Source organism: Pectinophora gossypiella, chromosome 16 (assembly GCF_024362695.1).
Source record: "Pectinophora gossypiella chromosome 16, ilPecGoss1.1, whole genome shotgun sequence".
Classification (NCBI taxonomy): domain Eukaryota; kingdom Metazoa; phylum Arthropoda; class Insecta; order Lepidoptera; family Gelechiidae; genus Pectinophora; species Pectinophora gossypiella.
The window spans coordinates 8,380,131-8,402,195 of record NC_065419.1 but is presented as its reverse complement, the minus strand read 5'-3'; the positions used below and the strand labels follow the sequence as shown (position 1 = coordinate 8,402,195).

Sequence of the window (22,065 nt, the reverse complement as noted above, 5' to 3'; positions counted from 1 at the left end):
TTGAAAATTCGATTCATTTATTTTCTTAAAATAAGTATATCGCTAAAATAGATTTATAGTTCATCAATAAAATGTATCCACTTAAAAGAGAGGGACGGATTTACTTACTTTTATAAAAGAGTGTTACCTACTTTTTAAAACTATAACTACGCTATTTGAAAAAACGGTATAACAATAATTTCGATTTCACAAACTGGTTTCCAGTTCCATGCTTTTCAGACTGTTCAGCTTGGTTTCAACCAAATCTATATCGTTGATTCTCTCTAAAGTAGTCACATTCGATGGTTGAGTCACATTAGACGCCGCCGTCCCAGCACTATCATCGAGAGGCATTTCCATCATGCTTACGTTAACTGGAATGTTCCAAACACGCTTCATAACAGTCGTATTCGTATTGATATCAATTTTCAATACATTAGAATTGGCCCCACGATTTTGACCAAATCTGTCATCTTTCGGATGAATGTACGTTGCATCAGCTAACTCTGACTTTTTAGAAAACGCGTGCGTCAAATTGGTCATCTGACTCAGGATGTCTGTAAGAAAAAATCATTAATAAATAGAAAGTAATTTCAATGAAAGTATTATTAATTTTAACTCAAAAAAATTTAGGTGTAAAATTGTTCTGTTTAGAATAAAAATGTAAGCGTATATCACAATAGCATGTGCCAAACTGGAACCTATTGACTTTTTCATATTATATTTTTTTTATAAATAGGTACGTATGAGCCAGTGTACAAGGTATGTAATACTATACAATAAACTGAACAACACCTGAAAAGATTTCCTCACAATGGTTTCTCCATGCATTATTTTAATCCTACATTGGTAAGTAATTATTATCGGAATCGTCAAAATAAAACCTTACCATTAATTTGTCCGTTTGTCAAACAGAATAGGTAACGAAATTATAAAGGCTCCGATTTTGCCGTTTAGGCTACGGAACAATAATAAAATTGATATGTTGGTTGTACGGTCACGAGCATCAATATGCATAATATTATTGGTACCATGTCACATTTTTTTTTAAAATCGCACTGTAAGTCTCACTAAATGTCAAATATTTTAGTGCGACAGAGTCCTAAAGTGGGGATATTATATTGCTCATGACTGTATGTAAATATTTACACAAGTATACTTCGGAATTTTCCGTTACCTGTTATTTGCAAACTAGTTGCTTCATCGATAAGGCTTCCTTTTTCGGAGCGGACAGAGCTCTCGACATCTTCCACACGCTTGCCCTCGAGTTCCGAATCAAAAGGCAATTTGTGACGTCTGCTGAGCACCGCTTTTCTCAAGGATGCCCGTTTTTGAGGCGAGAACTTGTACAATACCGACTGTTCTCTGACAGACTCCAGATGCTTGTTCGCAAAAACTTCCGTTTTATTATTGCTTTTGACTTCCGACAGATCGAAAAGCTCATCCAACTGGACGGAGAAGCTGAGTTCTACGCCCTTCTTGACTTTCAAATGTTTAGTCAATTTCTGTAGCGGAAATTTATTTGTAGACGATCTTATGTTTGTAGTTCTAGCGAAGATGCTTCGAGATATATTGGATGGCTTTCTTGGTGAGTGTACGTCGTATGTGTTGCCATTTTTACGGAGAACTGTGTGAGTCATGTTCTTTATAGGAACCTCGTCTTCCGCGTCACAATCAAAGAGCTCTTCGTTGTCTTTCGGATGCAACAGCGAGTTTAATCTACTGACCAATGTATAGAGAAGTTTAAGACGTTTTATAAGCTGATCGATTGAGACTTCTTTGTTCTTACTTTTCTTTACATCGTACACGAAATCGTCACCGGTACTAAGCAAGTTGCTTACAATTTTACATTCCAATTGTACTGAAAGAAATAATATACAAAGTGATAAATATGAAAACAGCACCTACATCGTTATATGGCCAAGATATCTGATCAAAGTCAGTTTGACTGGTTTGTTGTTGAATAAATAAATAAAGATAATTTTGAAAAATGTTTCCTCAATAGACCAAAGTTACATTCATAAAATGAAAAAATACACTGTGGGCAAATTAAATATAGATTTTACCTTTATCCAAATCAGCGAGTAAAGGCACTAATTTCTCATGATGTGTCAAAGCATCGGGCTCATACATTTCGTAAACAGCAAAGAACTTGAGAACTACGCAGCCTATGTTTATTATTGAACACACACGAGCATTGTCGTAACCAGACTCCTTGGTGAGGTCCAGTATGAACTGGTGCATCATTTGTTTGGATTTCTGGAACAAAATAGATTTATATTTGCTAAATGTTCCTGAAGTTCGCAAAGCTCGTAATGCCTCATCATCTCCCTAGCATTATCCCGTTTTTCACAGGATCCGCTCACCTAACTTTTTTTACTGAAGCTACTGCCTGCCTAATCTTCGAATCCGTGAAGGGAAAACCAGCCCAATACAGGTTACATCACATACCTTCGAAAACGCATTTCCCGGCAATGTGGGTCCCCTCACGATGTTTTCCTTCACCGCTGAGCACGTGATAATCATTTACGTGATAAACATGAATTCGAAAACAAATTCGACAATCATTAGTTTAAGCCTGTGCTGGATTCGGACCTGTGACCTCAAAGTGAGAGGCAAGCAAGCGTTCTACTAACTTGGCTAACACGGCTCTAAAATGCGTAATTTAACTATCTCGGAAATTAATATATCTGTAGAACTATAATAGCCTTGCCATCGTCGTATAAATATAACAGTAGGCACTACGCACACGTGCACTTTCTATATGTCGATCAATAAGTATTTGCTCTACGATGAAGTCGAAATAACTATTCCTGTAGGGTCGGCTTGGATTATATCGAGGGCATCCACCAATACACGCAGCGAATGCTATCTACGTAGATATACATCGTACGGCTATTGGTCGAAGCACTCGATATAATTCGCGTAACGCGCGGCGCGGTTGCCGTGCAGACCCTGCAGAGAGAATAGTTATGATCACTCCCAAATTAAATGTTAATAACAAATTATACCTCGGCAAAAGCAGCTGGATCTACAATCAAGAAGATGCTGTCCCTGATCTCCTGTACTTCCTGCCGCCAGGAGTCCAGCAGTAGCCTGGCGTGAAGACTGTCTGGTGACAGCATCAGCGCCGGGACCAGGTGAGGGTCGAGAGCCTCCAGGCTGGCTAAACCACTACGAAGAGTTAGGATCCCTGGGGGAAAGATTCCGAATTGTTCAGTAGATTTTTGATAGTGTAATAGTTTACTCTTTGACATTTAAATGTCATCATCATCATTATCATCAGCCGTACGACACCCACTGCTGGGCATAGGCCTCCCATACATTTAAATTTGCCTTTGTATAATTATACTAGGTCTGCTCCCAAACCCTTTAAAGAGAAAAGGTTATTATGCTACCCAATCCACCCAGACCTATGCACCAAGGTCACATCGTTATTGAGAAAACCAACACTATTAGTTCGCTCGAGATCGTGGTTACCATGATTACCCCCCCACCAACTCGCTCGAGACCGTGGTCACCACGCCCCACCAATTTGCTATTAGACTACACGATCCTGTTCGCCGCGCCCGTGACCTGTACCAGCCAGGACGGATTGCCAAATGCAATAACCACTTAAAAATTGCATGGCCTCATAAAGAACCTTCATATAACATGTAAATTACCTATTAACCGAAATAAAAAAAATTGTATATAAAAAACGCCCGTAATCCGTAATAGAGTGAGCAGAGCTACAAGTAATCAAAAAACAACTGGCAACCGCTTTTGCTACACAGCATAAGATGGACAATATTGGAAAATAAATAAAGAATAACATACTATTTTGATCAGAAGAGCATGACACTGCAAACGATCCAATTTGCAGCAGCCTCTCATTATAAAGATCGAAGTCCTTCACAAATGAACAGTCCGCAGTTACTTCATCATCACTTTTCACATGACAAGAACATGTACCCTTAGTATTATAGAAGTGCTCCTTCAACATGTCAACTGGAGACATACTATAACTAAAGCAGTGGACTACTAAAGTCAATAAAGCTGTATTAGTGTTTGTTTCCAGAACATATAACACATCTTTCAGTACATCAATAAGCACATTCACATTTGATGGCATTATTGGAAGCTTGAGAGACTCTGGTGTCAGTTTTATGCCAGAGTTGATATCTCCGTCCATTAATTCGCTTAATAGAGCCTTGGTTTCACGGAGGACCTGAAACATATTCAAAGGAACAGCAATGTAGAATCAGCCAATATTTTTCCTTACAAAGTTAAGACAATTCACAATGTTATATTACTTCTTCTTCTTACTTACATTAGTGACTGTACCACACTTAGAATGAATATTTAATAAAAAAAATACATGTAGAGATTTCTCATTAGCATAGTTAACAATGTATATACAAATGAATATAATGTATATGTATAATATGTGTTGTAGTCTACGAATAAATAATAAGTTGTAGTATATTTGTATGCTGTGAGTGTGTGGGTATTTTGTATTTTCTGTGCTATAGTTTTCGTTATTTTATGTTATAATGAGATTTATAGTTAACTCTCGTAAAAAAAAAAAATAATTAAGATACCACTTGGCAACGAGCTTTGACAATGAGCTGGTCAGACGGCAGGCAGTATTTACACAGGGTCATGGCAGACAACAGTAGTTCATCCAGGGATGTGTGTAGTGTGCTCACACACTCAACTACCTGAAATTTCAGAATTTTATAAAAAAATCTTTATTTCAGACAATTTATTTTTTAATCAAGTTTTATTGTAGTGTTATAATATTGAAATAAAAAATTGACAGACTGGTACGGTCCCACCATCACCATTTTGTCTTACAAATTATTGACATTACTGAGTAGTTTTGTGGGGATTAAATGTTCATCAAGAAGTCCATAATTTTAACAGTTTCTACAGACAATATTATTAGTAACAAAATAGCTATAGGTACCTAAATACTTAATACACTAAGAGTAATAAAATAAAAAGACAAGACAAATAACTGGAACGACCTGCTAGAAAAAAAAAACATTTTTATATAACAGCCATAATGTGTCTGTCCTTTAGTAAGTACAAAAGTGTTAATACTTACATCACATTTCCACTGCTCAAAGAGATCCTTATTGTCTTTATGATCAGTCTTGTAAATTGCTTCAGCCAGTTTTGATAGGACCTCAAATGTATGGTCTATCCAGTTAACAAAGTACATAGGAGAGATCAGCATGGTATCATCACAAAATTCTTCAGGATTTCCTTGTTTTGAAATATTTAATTTTTCTCTCAAACATTTTAGCCTGTTTATACACCAGGTTAATCTCTCTAGTGTACACTGTCGTGTTTCCTGTAAGTAAATGTTTTTATAATACTAATATTACATAAATACCGTGAACATGTAAACAAAAGCAGTATTAAGTGTTCTGTGTGTGTTTGTTTTGTAAAAAATATTACCACGGAATACCAAACTAGATGTACCAAATAAGTAACCTACATACATGCAGAAATATATCTTGATGATATTCTGTTTTGAAGACATCAAACAAAGTGTGAAGACATTTTTTTATTTGACTTGAACACAGTGTATACACATCTTGTAATTTGGAAATTTCGTCTTGTTGAAGAACTCCATCATAATTTTGTAATTCGCTCCGAATGCTAAGCATCAACGGGTAGATAGTACTAATTAACAAGTCCTGTAACAAATATAAACTTTTAATAATCTACTCGACACTCGGTTTTTACAATTAATTAATCCGTCTTCACATACAACTATACATTTAGTAGCTTCCTTAGCGTCATTTGAAATTTCTGCAATGTTGAAATCATAATTTTTCCCCATTATTATTGAAATAAATTAATAATAAGCTAAAATAATTGATAATAATGTAAATAACTTTTTTAAATTGACAGCTTGCCGTTACGTTTCAAATTTTTCTTTCCTGAAGAAAATCAAAAAGCTTTACCCTATGCAGCCAAGTCAGACCTCTTATATTATGTAAATATAAAAAAAAAAAAATATCAAACACACACGTTCCGATATATAAGATACACAGATAGCCTCCCATAAAATCTGAGATCCACTATATTTATACCTTAAATATAAATAAAGTTTTAAGACCCACTGTAAACATGCTGTTGTAAAATCCATCCACCAAATATTCCCGCCAAGTACACATGTATCGATTTTTAAGAATGTTGCATTTATCCACAGCTAATAAATAAATGTATGTGCCGTGATGTGCCGTATGTGCATTTACCATATTATATTATATTCGTTTATTATTTTATTTTACACAAATAAAAAGACATTTTGTAATTTGAAATAAAAATAATTCATTTACCAACAACCATTTACATATCGAGGGTTGAAAGGCAAATAGGTTTTACGCGACATTTTGGGCGAAATTGACTTATATATATATTCGGAATCAGCGATTTTTTCCGCGTCGACTGATCTTGGTTTCAGATCAATCGAAGCTACTTTTTGGCGCTTCAACCAATTAGCACTTTGGGTACATTTTTAAAAACCCGTGTTTTAACCGACAAAAAAATGCACAAAATTCTGGGCGGGTGGCATATCAGTCGTATTCCGGGATATGAGTCGGTCACATAAGCTGTTATGTCTTTTCATTTTCATGATTCGAAGTCTGTTAAAGCGTTTTCCCTGACAGTGTTTTGTTATAGATAAGTCGGTTAAATCATTTGTCCTTAGACGAAACGAAAATAGATTTGGCGCTTAAATCTTTTTGCTTTAATCCAGATTTTATAAATATTGTCGCTTCAACCGTTTTGCCTTCGACAGTTTAAAAGTAAAATTGGCACTTGAACTGTTTTGCCTTTACCGAAAATATTCATCGAATTTGACTTCAGCTATTTATGCTACATTTTTTTTAAATTTTTTGTCGTATAAAACAACTATCATTTTCTTTTGAAAGGACTTAAAACGTTTTTCCAAAACAAAAAAGAAATAATGTTAACATTTCAGTCATCGCAATTTTGTATGAAACCTTGTGCCCGCATCACTTCAACATATCAAAATAAGTATGGGCAGGTCCTGGTTGGGCGGTTCACACAGCTAAAAATTACGATTGGGAAGACCGGGAGTGTGCGTGTCATCATGTCACCCAAGCCGTATCCGTTGATGGTGACTTCTATTTGTGTCTATCCCAAGTCGTTGTTGTGGTAGACTTTGACGTGGCTAGCGGAACCGAACTTCGAATTGAAGATCTGGTCACATGGCATACAATCAAGCTGGCCAGCCGAGTTTACCGTGTAATTGTAGGAAGGTTTCCGTTGAGTTTTCCGTATTTGGCGTCTTGGACTAAGATTTTCGAGGACTATATCACGCGCTATTCCAGGTTCAGACACACTCATCCCAACTATCAGTTGGCATGTTTAAAGCCACATGGTTGCGCTTGAGTACGTCTTTGTACCGCAGGTATTGTCCACCTTGTTTACAGTTCCTTCTAGACACCTCGAAATAGAAAACCTTTCTGTCATCCATTCGCATGACGTGACCGCACCATCGTAGGTGATGTTTTATGATGAGAGCTTCTATTCCGAATATGCCAGAACGACGTAATACTTCTGTTATTGGAAAACCATCTTGCCGCTTTATGCGAAGGATGGACCTTAGACATTTAAAGTGTTACGTATCAAGTACGCCGCTGAGACTTTGTACACTAATATTTTCAGTTTTCCAAAGGCTGCCACCGCACCTGTTATCCGGGCTGGCAACTCCGATGACTTTGGAGTCATTTCATATTTGAGAACCCAAATATTTTAATTTTGAAACTTCCTCCAGCTCAGCGCCCTTTAAAGCAACATTGGAAGAAGCTACATCCCCGGAGCATCCTCCGGATGGTTATTTTAAAAGGGTTTTGCACAAAACTATAAATATTCTGGTGTGTGACTTAATTGAATCGGCCATTCCTCGGCAAGTTTGGTTAACTGACGCATAGATGTGAGACGTGAGAGATCAAAAATGATCTTATTCATTTTAGCCTTAATTTCAATTAAGCTATAAATAACAATTCCACAGAATATCCCACTTATGCGTGATACAGAAGCGATATATAAAGAAAATAGACTAGGAACCATGGCTCCATGTGTTATGACATAGCCTTGTTTCGCGCCGTAGGTAACGACGAATAGCTCTGAAAAGTTACTTCTAAATCAAACTGTCGTCATCATGTCGTCATGATATTGTCGTATCAGGATAAGTCATAACTTTTCAGGACAATCTGTTTTCTTTAGAGCAATCCACAAGCCGCGTGAAGCCTCACGCAGCACATAACAAAGGCCGATGTTGTTCAAGCCTTTTGGCCTGAATCTGTTTAATAACAAAACCGTACCCCCATATCTCTGTCCGGACAAAATCATCATTGGGTTTCCGGAAGTACCTTTTCTGCATCACGGGATAGAATAACGTTAAGGCTAAAATTTAATATCGATCGCCATCGACTCGCAAAGAGGAAGAAGGCTAAAATCATTCCAGCAGCTGACTCCAATATCTTCAGGATGAGTTTGTATAACCAGTTATTAATGTGTAGGCATATTATACAGTTCAGATGGTATTTTTGATGTGTTGGTATTCGTCATCCTTCTTAGCGCGGTAAGAAGTTCTTCAAAGGTCGGGGGTGCCGCTAGATCTTAAGCGAAACCCCCGACCTTGTTGTAACAAACTCGACCGATATGTTGTAACAAACAAGTCAGTGGTATTACTATTGGGATTTAAGACATCGTTAAAATGTGTCCAAAGCGCTGCTAATAAGTCTTTCTGATCAGTGAGGCGTTGGGTCTTTTCCTTGTTGTAGATTGAAACTCTCTTCAAAGTTTGTGGCCGAAAACAGTCTTGAAGCTGTCGAAAATCTACCGGAACTGGATTGATAGGAATCAGCATAGAGCTGAATTTCACAAGCTTATTCCACCTGGCATTTGTTTTTGAGACATATGGTGACAGAAAAGCCCGCCTGTAGTTCCCCACGAGCTGATTTTTACGTTAGAACCATCGCACCAATCTTAGTTTTGCGGTCTGGTTTACCAACCAATAACTTCGGTAGAGCAGAGCACAGCTATAAAAATGCTCGGCAAAGGAACACCATCTATTTATTATTATTATCATCTATATTATCTCATCGACAGATGTGTCTGCTGCGATGTCCGACGTATCTCGGCTTTAAAAGCATGATCGAGTTCTGTTATTGTTTGTCAATTTCGACGGTATCTTATGGCCAGCTCGAAGTGGAGGTCTTAGGCGCAAATGTAACAGAAATTTTGATCAAACAAGTCGCTGATCTATCCACCCCTGGCTGCCTCTTAATATGAGAGCAATCAGTCCTTCACTGCAGTCTGTCCTTGTACCGCGTACCATCTAGTAGGAGCCAGTGCTTGGTACTTGCATCCAGCCACGTGGTGTTAAATTTTTCAGTAAATCGGAAACAGGTTGTGATAGTGAGATTAAACTCAGCACAGAGTATAAGCATATTAAGACTCTTTCAAAGCTATTTGTTTCTTTTATTGCCCGCATTCAGTTGGTGACAGTCATCTGTCATCCGCCATCATACGCGGTTTACCATATAAGTACTTAAAAAGTCGAATTAGGCATGTGTAACAATCTTTATGGTTATATTCTAGATCCTGTTTCTTAATGAAATCGATTTACACATTATATCCGCCGTGATTTTTCCTAATATTGTAAGGTACAAATATCTGTTAATGCCTTGCCCGACTAAAATCTCTCCCAGGAAAAACGGCTTAAGGACCGACTTTATTTCCGATCTTACTAATATTTGGATTTCATACAATTGAAATTAGTAGCGGATGGTCACTTAAGATATTTTCCTTCCCTGTCATATAACCTTTTATGGAGGTTAAGCTGATTTGCCTCTAGTCTTCTTTTTTTAAGAAGTCGTTTAACTCATTTAGCTTTAGTCAAACTAATAAGTGAGAGGTCTCTTAAAGCATTTTGCTTTTAGCCAATATTTGGCTCTAGTGGATATCAACCGTTTTTCCTTCAACTGTAATTTAGTTCAATTGAGGCATTTTGTATTAAGCGACTTCTAAAATCTATAACTGATGTGTTTTTCGAACCAAATAAATACAGAATTGTGCAACATTTAATTTAAGATAATTCTTAGCATTTTGAACACTTTTGATTCAGTAGTTTTTTTTATATGAATTTTTTTCGAAAAAATAAAACTTTAAATGGCTCTCCTGTAAAGTTCACAAAATGTCGCTTAAACCCATTTGCCTTTCAACCCTCGATATTATACAGTATATAGTTTTTGTTCTAATTTTTGTTTTTTTTGTTCGACTGACAGGCACAAGCACTGACGGCAGACAGACGTCACGAACGTCTCACCTCACGTCATTGACGTCATGTCAGGCTTTTCAGCGGGAAACGGGAACGGGACAGTTGCTTTCTTCATTGAGTAATCTAAATAATTAATACGAAGTGGTGTTTTGTGGTTAATGATCGCATTAAGTTAGTCGGAAGACATTCGCGAGTGTTATTATATTGGAGTATTCAATAAACAAAGTGTATCTGCCTATTTTCGCTTCGTGCTGGGAAGCCGCTTCATAACTCAAAAGTTTATGCTGACTTTTGAGTTAATTCGTTTGGGGTTCGGAGTAGGAGTCTACTCCGAGGGTGGGGGCTTAGGTTTCATCATCATCACCTTTCATCATTTCATTAATCATCAAGAAAAAAAATACGTAAGACATGGCTGTATGGGCATAGTTCCCTTTGCCTTACCCTTCGGGGAAAAACAAAACAAAAAAAAAAAAAATGACGTCATGTCAAAATTGTCACGAAACGAACACGAACGCCATTGCTTGCATTAAATTGCATTTCTTATTCATAATTTCGACTCAATATAAAGGAAATTTGAAATACATTTTTCCCATAAGATACTAAACAAACATAACAATGAGTGAATTAGTTTGGGGAATTAAAAATGGTGACATAGATCAAGTAAAAGATATCGTAGAAAACAAGGTAAGTGCCGGGCGGAATTTTATCATTGTTGTTTTCTGGCTCGTGATTTATGGAAATTGCTGGAGAAAGCGTCTATCATTCAATTTAAGGTATACATATTTTGCCTTGAAACCGTTACTAATTAATTCGGGCGATGAAAGTAATTAACTATATACCTAAAACATGGATGACACGGTTGAGTGAACTTCATTGCAATAATAATCGTTTAAATTTTGAATTAGTCATTTGCATGTATGTAGGTACTAACTTGGATATCTATGTGCAATCTCAGAAGTTAAGCCAAACTGTGTAAGAAATAGGTATATGTTGAATTTGAATATATTGAATTTCACATTTCTACTTACCTAGTGTCTTTATTTTCAATTATTTAGTGTGCAAGAAGATTTCCATTTTATTTTGACTTACTTGAATAAGCTTTCTTTTTTCAGAAAATTGATGTCAATGCATTGATTGATGGACGGGTGCCTCTTCACTATGCTGCTGATTATGGACAAACAACTGTTCTCAACTTCTTACTGGACAAAGGGGCTGACCCAAATGTGAGTTGAATAATATTGTTTCTACAATTTTACTGCTTTAAAAGAAATCACCAGCAAGGGCATGGCTTTACTTATAATAAGGTTATTTTTAAATGGGTATAAGACATAGTTTTGTAATTTATTTCAGATGGTGGATAAACATGGCATATCAGTGCTACTGGCAGCTATTTGGGAAGGACACACAGATTGTGTTAAAACTTTACTCAAACATGTAAGTAACCTAACAAAACTGTCTAATTGAAAGAATAAACCATGTTAACAAACTGTTTAAAAATATGTTTTTCTATTCCCCAGGGTGCTTCTAAAGATGGCAAAACCCCAGATGGAATCCCCTACATTGAAGCTGCAGAAAAAGATGAGATCAAGGAGCTCCTCACATAGGGCGAACTAACTTATCTCAACTTTTATAAGTATCTCAGATTCGCTCACATTTATAATTTTATAACGCTAAGATAAAATCACTAGATCAAACAATAAATTAATCTATCATAATCTATTTTTACAATGCATTTATTTAGATTGCGATGAATTATTTTTATATGCTCAACATATGGAGTTATCATAACATATGTATTTTGATTGTGCGTCCATTTAGAGGTATTTAATTTGTATAACTAAAGGCCTGGTAGTTTCGAAATCTTATGTCAACATGCAAAGTGGATATAAGAATCCGAAAGCAACCCCAAATCTATAAATCTAGTAAGTAAATTTATTAATTTTAAGGTATGTAATTCCAAGAGAACATCAAATATGATGTAATTTTTATTGCTAAAATAATAAACTTATAATTTAATTGACTTTTTATTTCATTTAAACAATATCATACAAAATGTATTATTTATCTCATTCATTGTATCATGCATTGGGCAAGAAACAGTAAACTACAATAATGTAGCAATGTGCCTACTAGTAAAGCAAACATATTAACAATCCAGAGTATACACACAGTAAAGTTCCTGTGTAAAATAGATATGTATTACTTATTGAACCACAAAAATAAGTAGCAACTTACTGAACCAAAAAAATATGTTGTAAAGCAACATAGTATTGTAATATATCAGATTAGCAATAGAAAGTTCATACCTGTCATGTAAATTGCAATAAATAACATTTCTTATACATGTAGAAAACTTACACAACATAATATCACAAATATTGACTTAGCAGCACAAAACAAAACACGCAAAAATAGCTAAACAAATTCCTTGGTTACATTGAAGTTTTCAAATTGTTTACACAGATCCAATAATTACTCATCCATAATCAACAACACATATACCAAATGTAATTTTATGTAAACAGGATTTATACTTAGAAGTTACAATATTCAATCAACAAAGAATTTACATTTATACATTTGTATGCTCTTCATACAAATGTATGCTATAGTTCTCCATCCCCTGGATACTTCTTATATTTATTATTTTTCACTGGTACACAATAGCAAGCATTCTTCTGGGCATCTAGATATGACTTGCAGCCTAGTGTTAATGTTCCAGTAAACAGCAACTTTGCAGCTGCTTTACAGCCTGAAAAGGAAATATAAATTGGCATTAATCCAATATTTAGAGATTCAATTGTATTAGTAATAAGTGTAATAGTTGTGAAATATTGCTAGTGCAGAAAATCTTGTAATAAAATAAGCCAAATGTAGAGCTTATAGACATGATTCACTTTTAATCATGGTGCCAAAACTAGTAAACTAATTTGTAATGTTATGTTCTTTTAAATAGTACAAAGGACTAGCTTGATATTCTGTTCAAGACATTATACCTATGCACTACAGACATCCAATGTTCTATTACAAATAACTACTTAAGTTACTTACAGCAATAGGAGTCAGTATACCCAACATGTTTCTTACCTTTTGTAATAGTATCCCCAGCTACATTCACAGACTTGTATGTATCACAGTAATTATAAAGGCACCTCTTAAAGTCAAGGTCGCAGACCTCCTTGCCAGTATTACAGGTGTCATAGCAGATGTCATGAGCGTCACAACACTTCGTCATCTGCTCAAGCGGCAAGTATTCGGATGATATCTCAAACCCTAATGAACCACAACCATCTGACTTTGGAATGTGGTTTCTGTTGCGCACTGGTTTCTGGCCTGAAAGAAAAGAACATTATTACTATCAGTATTAAATTCACACCGCTCCTCGCCCGTAGCGCTACCTCCCACGAAGTCTAACTTTAAAACTTACCTCCAGGACAAGCGAATATACATTCCTCTTCAACAGCTGCATCGAAGACTTCATGCAAAGACCTGAACCTTTCAGCAACTGTTATAACATTGCGAAACATATCTCCGAACACCGACTCTGCCGATAACACTGCATCCTTTAAATTCCGTAGCATACTCGAGCCAAAACCCGTGTACGCATACGCAATGAAGGTTAGGGCGTATATAAAAATCTTCTTATAAGGAATCTCCATCTTTTGATATTTATCACAACGGTATAAATAAAAGCATCTTCTTTTTAAAACTAATGCTGCAATAGAGAAACCAATGCTTTACGAACACGTAATTTTTAACGTCTCCAAGCTTATTTTGGGATTGTGAGTGATGACAGTGACAGCCGACTAAACAGCTGTTTAGAACTTTAGATTAGTGCAGTTTTTGACGGGAATGCATGATGAATGGATGGACAATATCGATATTGTTTTATCGATTCAACCATAAACAACCACGTATGTTTTTTTCTATTTCTTTAAAATGGCAACAATAGTCGTATGAATATCCGGTAGCCATATTGAATTAAAAATATAGTCTTTTCCGTTTTGTTGTCGTGAAAATGACGGGCTTTAGCAATAAGGTGAGGGGAAAAAATTTAATTTTTCCTTCAATTACGCCGAAAAGTTCATAAATTGGTGATACTTTTACAGCGAAGTGAAAAAAATATCGAGTTTACCCTGTGAAAATGCCATAATACATGTGATTTCCTTACAACACGCGTAGCATACACGTGCATGCTTCTTGTGTTATTCGTTGTAATAATCTATAAAAAGAAGTAATAACTGTGCTATAGTCTCGGTTTTCTTTAACACCTTTACTGTATTAGTAGAGCGTGTGAAAACTCACGTCTCAATCAAGTTTTAAAACTGTCCGAAAATTTTGAGGTTATGTGCGGTGAGTTCCGTTCGGCAGCGAGTAACCAAACTCTTTGTATTTCAGGCCATAGTGATCGATGGCCGTGGCCATCTGCTCGGCCGCCTGGCCGCAGTCATTGCTAAGGTCCTGCTGGAAGGAAACAAAGTTGTGGTTGTTCGTTGTGAACAGCTCAACATCTCTGGCAACTTCTTCAGGTAACCTATTTCCTTAGCGTAGCTGTTGCATGCCCAACTCCCCAGTCAAAATCTAATCTAATCTAGCCTATAAGATCCCACAGCTGGGCAAAGGCCTCCCTAGTCAAAATATCTTTCACTATTTTTCACAATATGCCTTTACATAGTGTGTCAAGATCGAAGAATATGGAATTTCATAGCCTCTGCTTTCTCCGGTGGGAATAGGTGGGAGCTGTGTGTATGTGCATCTAACTAATTAAACAAGAGAGTGGCTCTTACATTAAAAAGAGATCTAATGAAGACTCATGATGATTCTGTCTGGGTAATTTGCGACTGAACAAATGTGTTGTAACTTTTATTGTCTGAAGTATAACTTTAAATATTCATTTGATTTGTATGTCCTGTCTGTATGTTAATCAAGTAATATGTTTTCAGGAACAAATTGAAGTTCATGTCATTCCTGCGCAAGCGGTGCAATGTAAACCCAGCTCGTGGCCCGTTCCACTTCAGAGCACCGTCAAAGATTCTGTGGAAGACTGTCAGAGGTGAGTTTACTGTATTATGGTATAACTTAAGAAAGTATTTGAGTTTAGTATCTATTTTCTTAATGTATGGCTCTTGTAAGATCTCAATTCTGCCAATATTGCATGATGAGGTTTTCAATGTGCTAATATTGAATTAGTGATGGGTGGCTTCTCCAGTGTATGCCAGATCCAGTACAATATTATCATATTAATGGATAAATGATATAGCCTGTCGTCAAGTGAGACTGCCAAGTTATTCATTAGTCCACTTCTGATTTTTTGTTAACTCTAAAAAAACAGCATTGAAAGGATAGACTATTTATTAAACTAATGATTATCAAATACACATACCTACATTATTTGACGCTCTGTGATAAAACTACATGTATGAAGTCATGCTAATCTTTGCAAAATTTTAGGAAATCGTATTCTAAGTCTAATGCAATCATAATTTGTTTAGGCATGATCCCGCACAAGACAGAGCGTGGGAAGGATGCGCTGAGGAGGCTCCGCGCCTATGACGGCTGCCCACCTCCATTCGACAGCAGGCGTCGCGTCGTCGTGCCCGCTGCTCTGCGCGTCTTCTGCCTCAAACCCGGCCGCAAGGTACATACACAAACTAGATTTAATTTCACCAGCTTTTGGTAAATGGATACCTGTAAACTCCAATGGAAATATGTCATGTGTTCTGCAATCATTAAACTTTTGACTAGAAAAAAGTAAAATAACAGAAAGGCCACTATTATTATTCATTAGGCACTACTATTATTCACTTGCAGGCTAATAGTAGACAAGTAAATGCTCAGAAGAGTAATTTAATATTTTTTTTTTTTTTTTTTTTTTTTTTTCATTTTTGTGCCCAAACATGCGATCGGTCGACTGACCATAAGCAGTTTTGATGGTTTGGTTTTATTAACATGCAGGACAGGCCCCCTCATTAGAAGGCTGCCTTCATTAAGGTGCTACTGTATGTTATCCCATATGTGCGTCCTTTTGAGGCGTCTCATGTAGTGGTTGTCACTTAAACTCCGGGCCAGTTTGTTTTGGTGATGAGTAATTCGATCTCTGTATAGCCTTGTAGTTGTGGCAATTTCTTGCTTAACTGTCCTCATTCCAAGGTACTCGTGTAGTTCGTCCATGCGAGTGAACCAAGGTGCTTGCGCTATTGATTTGAGCACTCCGTTTTGGAAGCGTTGTAGTATTTCCATATTTGATGTTTTTGCAGCACCCCACAGCTGAATGCCGTAAGTCCATACTGGTTTCAGTACCGCTTTGTACACCAGTATTTTATTTTCGACGGAGAGCCGTGATCTTCTGCCCAGGAGCCACTTCAATGTCCTAAATCGGTGGTTACATTCATCACGTTTCTTTTGGATATGTGTTTTCCAAGTTTGCTTCCGGTCTAGATGAAAGCCGAGATATTTTACTGTTGTATTGTGTGGCATGGTCTCTTGGCCAAGTTTCACGGGTGGGCAGTCTTCTTTCCTCAAGGTAAAAGTTATGTGGTTGGACTTTGTTGCGCTAGCCTTGATACGCCAGGCTTTCATCCAGGTGTGGACCTTGTCTAGATGTATCTGCAGATTACTTGAAGCTGTCGCAGCGTTAATGTCCGATGACAGGATAGCAGTATCATCCGCGAATGTAGCCGTCATCACACTGTCTGACTCAGGTACGTCAGCCGTGAATACGAGGTATAACAATGGTCCGAGCACTGATCCCTGGGGGACTCCAGCCTTGATGTCATAGAAGTCTGAAACTGCGTCGTTGATTTTAACATAGAAAATGCGGCTCTCTAGGTAGGATTCTAAGAGAAGGTACATATTATGTGGTAGCGTTTTTTTGAGCTTGTACTTTAGGCCATCGTGCCAGACCTTGTCAAAGGCCTGTTGCACGTCGAGGAACACTCCTGAACAGTATTTCTTGTGTTCGAGGGATTTTCTAACGTGCTCACACACTCTATGCACCTGCTCAATAGTTGAGTGATGCCTCCGAAACCCGAATTGATGTTCTGGAATGAGCGACCCTTCCATGAGACATTCATTCAGTCGTGTTGCCAAGATTCTCTCAAACACCTTCGACAGAACCGGAAGAAGACTTATGGGTCGATATGAGGACGTCAGATGTGGCGGCTTTCCAGGTTTTGGAATCATTGTTATCTGCGAGACTTTCCAAATACTTGGATAATACGCAGACCTTAATATGGCGTTAAACAGAGAAACGATCAAGACCAGCGCCTTTCTTGGTAAGTTTCTTAGAACTTCCGCTGTTATTAGGTCAAACCCGGGGGCTTTTTTGAGTTCAAGGTCATGTATTGTCCGACGGAGCTCTGCAGGCGTACAGCATCGTACAGGAGGACTAAGCTGGAGATCACTTTTTAGAAATGATGTCACCTCTCGATCCGTATCTCTATCACCAAGATCTTCGTTGGTCGTAAAAACACCACTTAAAAACAATCCAAACGCTTCCGCCTTTTCTTGGTCTGTTTTTGCCCACGTGCCATTTACATTTCTGAGTGGATGCTGAGCTGATTGAGGTTTTTCACGACATTTTACAGTTTTCCATAGCGAATATTCGTTTTTTGTGGGAGCAGCGGGTGTTAGGTTTTGCAAATGTACTTCCAGCGTTTCATTCTCGGTATCAATCAAAAGTTTTTTAAGCTCTGCCGCAGCTCTATTAAAGTCCTTTTTATCAGCTGGGTGTCGACTGCAATGCCAAACTCTCCGTAAACGCCGTTTTTCCAGGATTTTCTCCCTGACGACATTTGGTATGTATTGATTGAACGGTGCCTTTGATGTTACTCGGGGTATTGGAGTACACAGCCATGCAGCTTCCTGAATGTTCTTTGTTATGTACTCGGCAGCACTATCGATGTCTTCTTTCGTTTTCATACTTAGTCTGAGATCTAGGTTTTCATTTAGGTGTTGGTAGAACGCACCCCAGTCTGTGTGCTTATTGTATAGGTAAGCAGGAATTGTTCGATGTATCAAGGTAGAACTCAAGGTTGCGATTTGTGGTACATGGTCTGATGAGGAATCCAGGCAGCTTTCAATGGCGAGAAAGTGAGATTGAACCCCTTTGTAGACGAAGAAGTCTAACAGATCCGGGATTTTGGTTGAGTCTGTTGGATAATGAGTAGCTTGTCCGGTCGACAGAATGTCGAATTGTTGTTGGCGTATGCTCTTGTATAACTGACGTCCCCTGGTATTTGTAAGACGCGAGCCCCACATAGTGTGTTTAGCATTCCAGTCACCTCCTGCTATTACTCTATTGCCGAGTGTTTGAAAGAAACTATTAAAATCGTCTTCAATTGTTTCAGGATTTCTTTTCTGTTTTGGAGAACAATACACAGATGATATTGTAATAGAACTCTGTTTATCGTATATTAATATAGATGTGGCTTGTATTTTAGGAGTTCGGTACTCTGGTAGTGTATGGTGTTTCACATTCTGTTTGATGATTACTGCTGTGCCTGCATGTGCTGTGTTATCTGGATGATAAGTGGCATAGGTGTTATAACCATCGAGACGGAATGATACCTTAGCCGTAAGATGTGCCTCGGTAACCAGTAAGACATCTATATTGTGCATTTTTATAAAAGCCTCCACTTCATGTTTCTTCCCAAGCAGGCCGTTAATGTTCCATGTAGCTATTTTAACTGCCATTTTAGTGGACCAATTTATTGACAATTGTTGTCAGGAGACCCATGAGGGTTCCCATTTGGTCAATGAGACGATCTAACTTTTCAGATTGTTTGGCTAAGATTAATTCTAGGTTAGTTCCTGCTGTAATTTGAGCATATGTGATTTCAGGGTTTGCTGACGTCATACTTTTTTCATGTTGTATTTCTTTGTGGGGTAGGTCAGTTTTGGTGAAAGCATTCATCTCTTGCGTTTTGTTTTGTGATGTTACAGTACTCTGTGTAATTCTTGAATGGAATTTCCTCTTCTGTATTTCTTGGAATACTTTGCAGCCTTTGTAATTTGCAGCATGATCGCCTAGACATAGTGCACATTTAGCCGGCTGTTTTCTATCTTTTTTTGGGCAGTCGATTGTATTATGGTTTTCTGCGCACTTCACACATCTGTAGGGGCGCATACAGTAGTTTTTGGTGTGACCATATTGTTGGCAGCGTTTACACTGGGGAATTGTTTTCTTACGCTTGGGGTCTTCAATCGATACAGAAGTATGATAAATGTATCTCAGATTTTTTACTATCTCATTGTTAGGCCCGGGAGCAAGGTTGACAAACCAGGTTGAGAGAGGTGTCTTTTCGGAACCATGTCTAGCGTTTATTATTTCGCCAATTACAGTGTTTCCCGTATTTTCAATTGCCTCCTTTATAGCATCAGTTGGTGTAGAGTGGTGTAAGTTTTTAATTACAATCCTGTAGGGTCTGTCACTTTTAGGAATGAATGTATGGCCTATTAGTTGTTTTTCACGAACCACTTCCATAAGCTTTTTGTAGGCACTGGTATTAACAGTTGTAACACGTAATTGATTTTTCGTTACAATCTTGAATGAGTATTGGGATTGATCTAAGACATTTTCGATGACCTCCTTGAGTTTGGAGATGTTCTTTATTCCATACAATACTATAGGTGGTGGTTTGTAAATTTTCGGAGCAATCGTTTCTGATTTTTCTGATATTTCATCTACGTTTAGTTGTGAAAAACGATTTTGAGTATTAAAACGATCAGTTGGCGGCGGTGTGGGGCTTGAGCGCATCCTTTTCCTTTGTCTGAGCACTGGTATTGTCTGCCAGTCATTTTCACCATCATCTATTTGATTATGCGGGTCTAGGTTTATTTTTCTATATGTTGGCAGTGGGAATTTATTCTTAGGTGTTAAATTTCCACTAGTGGCTTTTTCTTTGTCGGATTTAAGTAATTTAATATCACAACATGATTCTTGAATTACTGAATTTATATTATAGAACTGTTGCTTTTACCATGCTAGAAATCCATATGTGCAAATCCTCTGATTTCTGTATTTTTCCATACAAGAATTGTAATAACATACATACATACATAAACTCACGCCCGTAATCCCAAATGGGGTGGGCAGAGCCACAAGTAATCAAAAAGAATTGTAATAAAAAATGTAAATATATTTCAATGATGTTTTACATTGGGTAATTTGCGACTGAAAGTACACATGTTGCTAATATTTTGTATCTGATGGCCCATTACACAGAAAATTTACATATTTCCTTGACAGAGAAGTGAAATGTTTGAATATTGTTACAGTACTGCCATGTCGGCCGCCTGTCGCACGAAGTCGGCTGGAAGTACCGTGAGGTGGTCCGCAAGCTTGAGGACAAGAGGAAGTTCAAGGCCGTCCACAAGGTCGCCTATGACAGAAAACTCAAGGTTTGTCTATATTTTTATTTATAAAATTAAAAGCGAGGTGACGATAACTGGACAAGACGCTTGATGGGTTCTGAAATAGAATTTGAAAACTCCCAATAGTTTTACATAGTATGTGTTGGTATTTTGCAGTGTTATTTCTGTATTTTAAGCTAAAACTGATGTTCTACAAAACCCTTTCATTCAGATCAATGTACTACAATGGTTTATTTGCTCTATTATCCATATCAAAAATATCAGTAGCATACACCAAATTAAAATTAAGTTATAGTGAAAGTACAAAAGAAAGGACAATTATTTTCTAGATTCTTAAATCATAGTTTATTCAAACAATTAAAAACAAAACAAACACATCTTATAAATAAAACACCTCCTCCAATGCGTCACATCGAGGCAAGGTGCCCAACAGGCTGGCAGCATTACCCCTCTGAATCTTAAATTAGATATCAAAAACTACTACATGATGATCAATTCACTTACCTACATTATTTGATGTAACATGAAAACTAAATTGGACTGATTTATAAGATTCTGTAACACTAGATGATTTGTAGTTGGAAGATTGCTAATAATTTGATGTTTTTTACAGAAAATCACGAAGGAGGCTGGCGAGAAGGTAGCGAAGTCGACGGCGCCCTTCACAAACATCATCCAATCCTATGGATATGCTTAGGATTAAGAAAGTTATATAAAAATAAACCTGATTGGTTGCCAATCTGTTATTTTACTGTTTAACACCATTCACCCCTTATTATCCGTGTCTACGTTGATGCAACACAAATTGAAAACCATTTATATAGAATTAAATCTTTTCTGAACCATGCATACAAAAGTCCGAATGTTTTTATTTCGGACTTTACCGGCGGACACCTGATTAATGTTAGAGATAACCCCCATTTTTACCCATGGTAAAAATAAAAGAGATGTTTAAACGCCGAACGAAGTCCTCTAAGGTCCAGTGTTGAGCTCACCACCCGGAAGTCCTAGATTCGATTAACAAAGATCACTATTCCTTGAGCTCAGAATTTCAGGCGGAAATCATCTGATTTTACGAATAATAAGATACCTACTTATACTTCAGTAAGTAAATAACACAATAAATAATAGTAACCGATTTAACGTTCCAAAGCACGGAATCACCTTTTTCTTATCAGGTGATTTCAGTGGCTGAAAAGTCAGCCTGCAATGCCAGAGGCAATCCCACAAAGATATTTTTGTTACATATCCCTATCAAAAATCGAATCCAACACTTCCGGATGGTGAGCGAGTATCTACATCATTTTACTCAATGAAAAGCTCCTATGGCCAAGTAGTGAAGTAATAGCAGTCCGAGCCAAATCTACAATAAGTCCTCAGTATTCTTTTGATGCCTAAAA

At 37.2% G+C, this 22,065-nt stretch overlaps 4 protein-coding genes across 5 annotated transcripts; 2 read left to right on the top strand and 2 right to left on the bottom strand.

Moving 5' to 3' along the window:
- On the bottom strand, window positions 1–5,874 carry LOC126373538 (serendipity locus protein alpha-like). Of its 2 annotated transcripts, none has more exons than XM_050019657.1 (9): window positions 5,744–5,874; window positions 5,472–5,669; window positions 5,072–5,320; window positions 4,563–4,682; window positions 3,799–4,189; window positions 2,991–3,172; window positions 2,046–2,238; window positions 1,157–1,840; window positions 1–536 (listed from the first exon to the last, which is right to left on the bottom strand). In XM_050019657.1, exons 1-9 carry the CDS (start codon window positions 5,813–5,815, stop codon window positions 187–189), a joined length of 2,439 nt encoding a protein of 812 aa, XP_049875614.1. In that variant the 5' UTR covers window positions 5,816–5,874; the 3' UTR covers window positions 1–186. The 2 variants fall into 2 exon arrangements, with proteins under 2 accessions (XP_049875614.1, XP_049875615.1); XM_050019658.1 differs by having other exon boundaries at window positions 5,752–5,853.
- A 4,893-nt stretch (window positions 5,875–10,767) lies between these two features.
- Window positions 10,768–12,311, top strand: LOC126373939 (myotrophin-like). Its single transcript, XM_050020298.1, has 4 exons — window positions 10,768–10,975; window positions 11,404–11,514; window positions 11,642–11,725; window positions 11,809–12,311. Exons 1-4 carry the CDS (start codon window positions 10,907–10,909, stop codon window positions 11,893–11,895), a joined length of 351 nt encoding a protein of 116 aa, XP_049876255.1. The 5' UTR covers window positions 10,768–10,906; the 3' UTR covers window positions 11,896–12,311.
- LOC126373938 (group XIIA secretory phospholipase A2) lies at window positions 12,303–14,102 on the bottom strand. The gene is made up of 3 exons (XM_050020297.1): window positions 13,719–14,102; window positions 13,379–13,624; window positions 12,303–13,043 (listed from the first exon to the last, which is right to left on the bottom strand). Exons 1-3 carry the CDS (start codon window positions 13,948–13,950, stop codon window positions 12,898–12,900), a joined length of 624 nt encoding a protein of 207 aa, XP_049876254.1. The 5' UTR covers window positions 13,951–14,102; the 3' UTR covers window positions 12,303–12,897.
- Window positions 14,103–14,234: 132 nt separating this feature from the next.
- Window positions 14,235–21,404, top strand: LOC126373637 (60S ribosomal protein L13a). Its single transcript, XM_050019842.1, has 6 exons — window positions 14,235–14,330; window positions 14,690–14,820; window positions 15,235–15,344; window positions 15,784–15,929; window positions 20,570–20,692; window positions 21,279–21,404. The coding sequence occupies exons 1-6, from the start codon at window positions 14,310–14,312 to the stop codon at window positions 21,360–21,362; spliced, it is 615 nt and encodes a 204-aa protein (XP_049875799.1). The 5' UTR covers window positions 14,235–14,309; the 3' UTR covers window positions 21,363–21,404.
- The last annotated feature ends 661 nt before the right edge of the window (window positions 21,405–22,065 follow it).

What these genes read in the sequence shown, in the direction of transcription:
- LOC126373538 (XM_050019657.1), bottom strand. Translation starts at nt 5,815, where the DNA reads ATGGGGAAAAATTATGATTTCAACATTGCAGAAATTTCAAATGACGCT. An exon ending in AAGCTACTAAATGTATAGTT is followed by an intron (nt 5,670 to 5,743) that starts GTATGTGAAGAC and finishes TATTTGTTACAG; the next exon opens with GACTTGTTAATTAGTACTAT. An exon ending in AACTAGTTTGCAAATAACAG is followed by an intron (nt 537 to 1,156) that starts GTAACGGAAAAT and finishes TTTTTCTTACAG; the next exon opens with ACATCCTGAGTCAGATGACC.
- LOC126373939 (XM_050020298.1), top strand. Translation starts at nt 10,907, where the DNA reads ATGAGTGAATTAGTTTGGGGAATTAAAAATGGTGACATAGATCAAGTA. An exon ending in AAGATATCGTAGAAAACAAG is followed by an intron (nt 10,976 to 11,403) that starts GTAAGTGCCGGG and finishes TTCTTTTTTCAG; the next exon opens with AAAATTGATGTCAATGCATT. An exon ending in TTAAAACTTTACTCAAACAT is followed by an intron (nt 11,726 to 11,808) that starts GTAAGTAACCTA and finishes TCTATTCCCCAG; the next exon opens with GGTGCTTCTAAAGATGGCAA.
- LOC126373938 (XM_050020297.1), bottom strand. Translation starts at nt 13,950, where the DNA reads ATGGAGATTCCTTATAAGAAGATTTTTATATACGCCCTAACCTTCATT. An exon ending in TATATTCGCTTGTCCTGGAG is followed by an intron (nt 13,625 to 13,718) that starts GTAAGTTTTAAA and finishes CTTTTCTTTCAG; the next exon opens with GCCAGAAACCAGTGCGCAAC. An exon ending in TGGGGATACTATTACAAAAG is followed by an intron (nt 13,044 to 13,378) that starts GTAAGAAACATG and finishes TTTCCTTTTCAG; the next exon opens with GCTGTAAAGCAGCTGCAAAG.
- LOC126373637 (XM_050019842.1), top strand. Translation starts at nt 14,310, where the DNA reads ATGACGGGCTTTAGCAATAAG. An exon ending in ATCTCTGGCAACTTCTTCAG is followed by an intron (nt 14,821 to 15,234) that starts GTAACCTATTTC and finishes ATATGTTTTCAG; the next exon opens with GAACAAATTGAAGTTCATGT. An exon ending in CCTATGACAGAAAACTCAAG is followed by an intron (nt 20,693 to 21,278) that starts GTTTGTCTATAT and finishes TGTTTTTTACAG; the next exon opens with AAAATCACGAAGGAGGCTGG.